The following is a 9222-nucleotide window of genomic DNA, read 5'->3' as shown; positions in this document are numbered from 1 at the left end:
TTTACTAACTATTTTTGCTCATAATTCAAAAACTACACTTCAAATCAAATTTTAGAATGGTGTCAGGAATACGTCATTTTAAAGACATAACGTTTTTCAGGATCGCCCTGTATATATATATATATATATATATATATATATATACAGGGTGGCCCATTTTAATCCATCTAGTCGAATATCTCGAAAACCAAGCCTGGGAGAGAAAAATATTTCAGACAAAAGTTGTATGGTTTCGAGGGGGCCATAAGATGGTACCATTGGTTTCACATTGAAGAGTCATTTGAAGGTCATGTGAAGGTCATGTCAATTCAATTTTTTTAAATGGAACACTATATATTTTTGCACATTCTTATAGCTTATCTCGAGAGCTTTCCAAAACACTATAATTAAGTACCTTTTCGTTAAGTACTTTTTGAGTTATGAGGCTTGAAATAATTTCTTAATTTTACATAAACCGTAAAATATCTTGTAAAATATTCATTTTTCGATTATCTTACCTTAATACTTTTATGTACAAAATAATGAGAGGAATCAATTGGTGTAAAGAAAACACATAGTTGTTTTTAAGAAAAAATATGGAATTGTTAATTGCAAATTACATATTTTTTCTTCAAAACAACTATGTGTTTTCTTTATACCAATTGATTCCTCTCATTATTTTGTACGTAAAAGTATTAAGGTAAGATAACCGAAAAATGAATATTTTACAAGATATTTTACGGTTTATGTAAAATTAAGAAATTATTTCAAGCCTCATAACTCAAAAAGTACTTAACGAAAAGGTACTTAATTATAGTGTTGTGGAAAGCTCTCGAGATAAGCTACAAGAATGTGCAAAAATATATAGGGTGTTCCATCTAAAAAAATTGAAGTGACCTTCACGTGACCTTCAAATGACTCTTCAAGGTCAAACCAATGGTACCGTCTTATGGCCCCCTCGAAACCATACAACTTTTGTCTGAAACATTTTTCTCTCCCGGGCTTGGTTTTCGAGATATTCGACTGGATGGATTAAAATGGGCCATCCTGTATATACAGGGTGAGCCATTTTAATTAACGCACGCAATTATTTCGGAAACAAAGCATTTCAGAGAAAAATGTTTCAGACAAAAGTTTTATGGTTTCGAGGGGGCCATAAGATAGTATCATTGGTTTGACCTTGAAGAGTTATTTGAAGGTCACATGAAGGTCACCTTCAATTTCTTAAATGGAACCTACTATTTGTCATTGCATATTCTTGTAGCTTATCTCGAGAACTTTCCAAAACACTATAATTAAGTACCTTTTCGTTAAGTACTTTTTGAGTTATGAGGCTTGAAATAATTTCTTAATTTTACATAAACCGTAAAATATCTTGTAAAATATTCATTTTTCGATTATCTTACCTTAATACTTTTACGTACAAAATAATGAGAGGAATCAACTGGTGTAAAGAAAACACATAGTTGTTTTGAAGAAAAAATATATAATTTGCAATTAACAATTCCATATTTTTTCTTTAAAACAACTATGTGTTTTCTTTACACCAATTGATTCCTCTCATTATTTTGTACATAAAAGTATTAAGATAAGATAATCGAAAAATGAATATTTTACAAGATATTTTACGGTTTATGTAAAATTAAGAAATTATTTCAAGCCTCATAACTCAAAAAGTACTTAACGAAAACTAATTTAATTATAGTGTTTTGGAAAGCTCTCGAGATAAGCTATAAGAATATGCAATGACAAATAGTAGGTTCCATTTAAGAAATTGAATGTGATCTTCATGTGACCTTCAAATAACTCTTCAAGGTCAAACCAATGATACCATCTTATGGCCCCCTCGAAACCATAAAACTTTTGTCTGAAACATTTTTCTCTAAAATGCTTTGTTTCCGAAATAATTGCGTGCGTTAATTAAAATGGCTCACCCTGTATATATATATATATATATATATATATATATATATATATATTTAAAATTTTGTAGTTAATTTTTAATTATATTGTTAAATTTATTTTATAATTATTTATGTATTAATAATTTTCTTTTGGAAAATTTGGCATATGAATATATACATATCCTTTTAACAATTTATCACTCTATAATTTATTACGCTCGCAATAAGGAGTGCTCTTTATAATATTCATGCGTGCTATTATTCTCAAGTTCCCTTTGTCTTAAGACTCGGGAGCGGACGTTGAAAACATTAGGGAGATAACAGTGATAGGGGAGATAACGCGGTGCGCTGGACTTAGCCTTGGCCACTTATAAGAAGACTTATAATTCAGCTTAATAAGTCGCACGTATATAAAATCATATGCTCATTAGCATTATTAAATTTTATAAGATCATGTATAAATTTGCATTTTAATTTTATATTTTATTTTCCTATGAAATGTATATATATATTGAGGCTTGGGCGCGTAAGTCGAAAACAAGAGGGGAGATAACAAAGCAATAGGGGAGAGAACGCTTCGTTAGGGAAGATAATGCGGTGCGCTGAGCTTAGCCTTGAGCACTTAAGAATACTTAATAATTCACGCATATAGAATCATATGCTCATTAACATTATTGAATTCTTCTATTCATATTTTAATTTTTGTTGTTTATTTTTATTATTTTAGTTATGTGTATATACTCATTTTCTATTATTGAATTTGTATTTTATTGCTGGCTATTTTATTTCCATAATTAAAGTTTTACTTTAAATTTTAACTTTTAATCTTTATGTTCGGCTTTCATATGTATATATGTTACATATTTCTTGTGACTACAAATTTTGCAGTGCATAGTGCAAGATGTATTTTATTAATAATCATATATGCTAATAGCTAAAGCGAAGTCTGTTTGAATTTATTTCACGTCTTAGTCTTATAAGAATATTATTTTAGAGTCCCCTTTGTCTGAAGGCTAACGCGTGAATGTCGTAAGCATTAGGGGAGATAAGACTGTTAGCGCATTCCAACAGATAACGCAGCGCGCTGGCTTAGCCTTGAGCGCTTAGACTGACTTATTAATTCACGTATATAAAATCACGTTCCTATTTTATTTGCATTATTAATTTTTGATGCATACGTACGTATATCGTTCTGAATTTGACATTAATTATTATGGACTTTTATATTTTGTTTTTGGATTTACTATTAATTAATTTATTACAATTTCTCTTTACTTAATTTAGGCTATTAGAGTACATATGTATCCCTATCTTTACTGGAGGCCTGCCCCGGCCCTATCTTAGGGTCCATCCGCCACTGCTATTTGGTACAGTGAGGATTTTAGTATATACTAGAGGGATCTTGGGGGATGTGGTCACTCTACGGCGTTGTGCTCGTCGGTGCCGTTTTATACGGAAGGCCAGTCGGAAGCCAGCATGTACGCGAATACCTCCACCGGCACTTATTTGGTCAGCGAGCGACCTTTTCAAGGATCCTCCATGGCAATCGGCATTGCATCCATCGAGCAAGATACCAACATCGCTCTGGAGTCGCATATCACTGTGTTAAAAAGCAGCATTAAGTGTGAGGTCTGGATAGCTCAGTGGTCTAAAGCAGTTGCCTGGAAAGCGAAAGACTCGGGTTCGATTCCCGATCCAACCACTTTCGCCTCACATATTTTTCTAGTCTGCGAATATTGTTTTCTAGCAATTATTCGTTAGGCTGAAAAATGTGTGAATGCTCTCTCCACAGGATATGCGTCAATGCCGTTGCCACGGATGGATTCTGTCGCTCGTTGATCAAATGGGCGTAAAGACACGTCCGACCTCCTCCCACATACATCCCTATCTTTACTGGATATATTGTGACGTGACGCCTTTTTGCGCTCCGTCACAGTGACCCCGCCGGGGGAGGAAGCGTACGGAGGGTCGTTCTTCGCACTAGAGGGGGGCCCCTTATCCAATCTCGTGATATATATTTGTATAGATTTCTGTGTTTGAGATTAATTTTAAGCGAGCAGAGCGCGGCAATCTGAGCGAGCGGATAATAAGTGATGTAGCAAGATCCCGGAGGGTGCAGTTACCGAAGAAAGGAAGAGGAGAGTAGCGGACCAATGCCTCCACCCCAAAGGAAGGTCGTGTATCGAGATCCCACTCCGCCGCTATCCATATGTAACCATTATATTAATATCCGCTAATTTTAGAGAAACAACGACGGGGAAACCAGGACGAAGGAACGATCAACACTCTCCCAGGCTGCAGACTGAGGAGAGGAGATACATCCGGAGACGGACGAGGATACGGCCTGGCCAGCCCAACACGTCCGATCTACCGAGAAAATACAATCGTCCAGAATACCGTCAACGTCGGATTTTGGCTCCTATCGAAGGGCAACCCGCACTACAGCAGGACGAAATTTGAGAGGGCGGAGAATATTGACCCCTTCTCATCGAAAATCGACAGGATGCGCGGAAAATCGGCGCGGGACTCGAGGGCCTTGCGGAGCATTTATCACAAGTCACTGTTCGACGAGCTACAATAGCAAGAGGACGATTCTCCGTACGAGCTGCGATACCGAGAGAACGATCACAGCTAAGCAGCGAGGACCCGGACACCGGAGATAAACTGTAAGCCGTCGCTCAGGTAGCCGTAGAAATATTCCCGGATACAACTGGCGTCGTACTCTTTCGTGATACCGTCGCGAGGCGACGGTGAACTCGTTACCGAATTGTTGTAGAAAGCCTGCGTGCTTTTCCCGTGTTTCGTTGCCGGACGCCAGTTGGGCCCCAGGTATCGCGGATTTGTCCCTCTCAGGGAGTTCGTCGCCGACAGTCATTATACCGTATCGTTAGCGCCGTATCGTTTTGTTTCGTATCTCGTTATATCGTTACGTGGAGCGTCGAATTGTGAGTAGTAATAGAGTCACGAGATTCCAACGCTATCGTATTGCGTAAAGAATAGCGGGGTTTGCGTGAGATCGTTCTTCGCGAGTGAGAGTTACCGTATATCCGAAATCCACTCAGCAAGAATTGGATAATTTGCGAAATCTCTGTTTAAAATTTACGTCCGTTACCGTTCGTGTTGTTCGAAATTACGTGAGGGTCGAGTTTGTTTTCGCCGAGAGTGAAAGGTCGGGAAGATACCGGATAACATTGCGATATACTTGTGCCCGCTGACGTGGAATTACCGTTACTTAGAACCGTCGTTACATTTGATTTTTTTTCCGCAAATTTCTTGTAGACTTTACTCATCGCGGTCTGTAAATTATATTCGATCTCGGAATTATCTGTTAGTCGCGCGTATCATATGTATTCGTTCCCGTATAGATAATAATCGACTTTCGTATCTGTCTTATAACTCTGATGTTTCTTTCTTTCGAAATTTATATTATCGATTTCGTTACTTGCGTATCTTCTGCATGTAATCTTTGCTATTTTCTCCGTACCGTTAACCTTTTCTACTGTATTCATATCGTCTTTGTCGTATATTTTGTTATAGACTTTGTCCATATACTATAATTGTTAAATATATTTATAATAATAATTGAAGGAGTGTCGATCATTTCTCTCTTCCGGAAGTTATTTAGTGCTCTCTCTCTCTCTCTAACCTACAAAGAATCCTGCCCCTCTGTCATTTACTGAGCTCTGGGTTATCGAACCCTTCCGTTACCGTAACGATATCGTGGCGCGGGAGACCGCGCCTGGCGCCCAATACCGCTCTCCTTGTGAGAGCTGCGAGATACCGTACGCTACCGTACTCTGAGATACCGTTTTTTTATAAATCAACTATTTTCTTTATCGGCTAAAATTGCACGCCGCCTCCTCCGGATCGACGTTCCCGAGGCGGACAAAGGCATTGCAATATGAATAACTGAAAGGACATAAGCCAATGGATATTTCATGGACAATATGCAGGCCTAACGCATATAAGAATATGCTTCATTCAAATGGACTTATGAGGCTGCTGCATAAGGCATTTATAATACTACGCTTGGAAATTCATTTGGTACGTTCATTAATTTTTATATTTAATTGCATAATGCATTTAAACATTAAATTTGCATATATGTATATGTACCTTTATTACTTTAATATATTGTACCTTGAAATTTTATTAATGAATATATTTTTTTTCACTTTCAGGGTAGCACGTCCGTCGGGTGATTCAAGTGTTGACGCACACCGGACGTAGGGAAGATAACAGAGCGAGCGAAGGCTAACTTTGGTCGCCATTAAAAAGACTTATAATTCTGCATGCAGTAAAGGGTTATGTATAAGATTTTTATTCATATTATTATTTTTACTAAACGTCTTAATAGAAATTATTATTTATAGGTACTAATACCTTAATTAATTTAATACATTTTATTTAATATTTGGTTTTCTTATAAAAAAAAAAAAAACCCTTTGTTTAAAGTCCCTAGCTTTTTCAGCCAAAGAGACTATATCTAAACCTTTATTTCTTTTTCCTATAATACATTTCATTTCCTTATAAATAACTTAACCTATATAATCTTATACCTAAATCGTCTGGATGAGTTCGAGACTGCGTTCCGCCTTACTGTTTCGCCTTTAAGGGGTTATATCTGTTTGAAATTTTTTTTTTTCCATTTTTTTTTATTGGCTCAAATTACGCCAAAACATCCATAGATTTATAATCAATAACACCCAAGCATGAAAAAAACTTAGAAATGTTCTGAAAATCATTTTTTTTAGAGCAATTCTAAGATGTAAAAAAAAGCAAATTTCGAATATATCGTTGACTCTGCATTTTTGAATCTCGCGGTCATATATATGCCTATAACTTATCGACCGCCGAGAATATAATTCAAAACTATGTTATGGATGTCGCTGCGTACTATACATACACTATTGTTGACTATATAGTACGTGTTTACTGTTGTAAGAGCACGTGTTTCGTCAATCAGCTGTACGCTGTAGTTTGAGTCGTAGTTAAGTGTTTACCGTTGTTATTTTGCCTCTATAATTCATTTAAACGTTCAGAATTATGAGTGATAAAGTGTATAATGGCCGTAAAGGCACTAAAGAAAATTATTCAACGAGAAAAAGAAGCAAAATCGGAAACAGGCGTCCGCCAAACCGTCATTCTTTCGAGCACGATTCGGAGTACGTTAGCGCGTCGGCAAAAAAACTCAAAATGAACGATGAAAAGTGTGATAGAGAAGTGGATGAATCGTTTGGCTACCGTTTCATCAATTTTCTGACTGTTTTTAGTGCTATTTCTCAAGTTGTGGTATGCAGAGAATGCAAAGGTGACGTGACATTTTCAGAGGGCAGCAGACGCGGGCTTGGCTCTAAAATCATTGTAAACTGCAGGAATTGCAGTGATTATTCTATAAACAGTTGCCCATTAATCAATGATCGTGCCTATGAAATCAACACACGTATGATTTTTGCGATGCGCTTACTTGGTATTGGAATCAATGGCATTAAAAAATTCTGTGCTTTCATGGACCTTCCAAAGCCAGTTTTTCAAGTAACGTACGATAAGATTATTTCTAACATTGCGATTGCTACCGAACGCGTGCGCACTTTATGTTTGAAAAGTGCAGCCGAAGAAGAAAAAGTATTAAGTATAGAGCACAATAATAGTGATGGGCTTACAGTATCTGGCGACGGTTCTTGGAGAAAGCGAGGTTTCTCTTCTCTTTTTGGGCTCGTTACGCTAATTGGTTGGTATACTGGTAAAGTGCTGGATGTTTATGTAAAATCTAAGTATTGTAAAGTATGTGAATATTGGAAGAAAAAAGAAGGAACTGCAGAATATGAAGAAAAATTTACTGACCATGAATTGCATTGCGAAGCAAATCATGAGGGTTCAGCGGGCAAGATGGAGGTCGACGCCGTCATTGAAATGTTCCAGCGCTCCGAATCACTTTATAATGTGAAATACGTCAATTACATTGGCGATGGGGACTCGAAAACCCATAAAGGAATTGTTGACGCCAATCCGTATGATAATGTTCCTGTTGCTAAAAAAGAGTGTATTGGCCATGTTCAAAAGAGAATGGGAACTCGCCTTCGTAATGTGAAAAAAAATACCAAAGGCCTCGGTGGCCGAGGTAAATTGACGGGTAAGCTCATTGATGAACTTACTATTTTTTACGGACTTGCTATTAGACGCAACACTGATTCAGTTGAAAAAATGAGAAATGATATATGGGCAACCCTCTACCATAAAATATCCACAGATGAAAAACCGCAACACGATAAGTGTCCAGTCGGAGTCGATTCTTGGTGCTCTTGGCAAAAGAGCAAAGCATTAGGTACTCTTTCTACTTATGAGCATAAGCCTCCGATGGATGAAGATGTTTTCAAAGCAATCAAACCGATTTACAAAGAACTAAGTTCTGACGAACTTCTTTCACGTTGCTTGGGTGGATACACTCAAAATCAAAACGAATCATTTAATGCAGTTGTATGGAGCATCGCACCGAAAACAGTGTCAAGCGGAAAGACTGTGCTTGATATAGCGACTGATATCGCTGCCATCACTTTCAACGAGGGGTTGTCAGGCTTATATTCTATCTACGATGCACTAGGAATAACGGTTGGACGTACATTATTCGACTATTGCATGGAATCGGACGCCAACCGCATCAAGGCCGCTGAGCACTCCATTTCTGAGATTGAGAAAACGGCTAGACGCAGCCTTACATCGGCGAGAAAAGAGCTGGAGGACAAAAATACGACTTTAGAAGGACAATTATACGGTGCTGGGATAGCAGAGTGAAGGTAAAAAAATTATTATGGACTATATTATTATGATTCCGAAAAGTTATAGAGTTTTTAAACTTTAAATGCGTTTTTCTCGAAACTATGTTTTTGAAATCGGCACGCAGCTGAACTCGAAGAGTTTTCATCCGATTGACTTGAAATTTTAACTGTAGCTTCTTCATTCGATTATCTAGTGAAGTACACACGATTTTAACAATCGGTAAATAAGAAAAAAAAATATAAACAATTTAAGTCGATTTTTTTTCGTCGAAAATGCAATTTTTGTTTAAACAATCGCCATTTTGCGAAAAAAAGTTCTATAACTAAAATCGTGTGTACTTCACTAGCAAAACTCATGTAGTTTAAGAAAAAATTTTTTTTATGCTTCCAGATGGTAATCCAAAGGACTTCTACTGCGTGCCGCGGAGACACTTTTGTAAATGTTGCTTTTAATTTATTGACCAACAGCCGCCATTTTGTAAATTTATGCAAATAAAAAAATTTTTTCATATTCCTGAAGAGTTGCTTAATCGATTCATATATTATTTGTTTATGTTTATTTA

The 9222-nt window shown here is 36.8% G+C and overlaps 1 protein-coding gene across 1 annotated transcript; it reads left to right on the top strand.

Annotated features, from left to right (window-relative positions):
• The first annotated feature begins 6843 nt into the window (after positions 1–6843).
• LOC145960599 (uncharacterized) lies at positions 6844–8706 on the top strand. The gene has a single exon (XM_083080179.1). It carries the CDS (start codon positions 6930–6932, stop codon positions 8673–8675), a length of 1746 nt encoding a protein of 581 aa, XP_082936305.1. The 5' UTR covers positions 6844–6929; the 3' UTR covers positions 8676–8706.
• Positions 8707–9222: the final 516 nt, after the last annotated feature.

The sequence above is a fragment of the Camponotus vicinus genome, unplaced genomic scaffold, assembly GCF_025532165.1.
Source record: "Camponotus vicinus isolate PSW18456_S1 unplaced genomic scaffold, iyCamVici1.0 SCAF_10, whole genome shotgun sequence".
Lineage (NCBI taxonomy): Eukaryota > Metazoa > Arthropoda > Insecta > Hymenoptera > Formicidae > Camponotus > Camponotus vicinus.
Note: the sequence above shows the minus strand (reverse complement) of the source record. Positions and strands in the feature narration are given on the sequence as shown.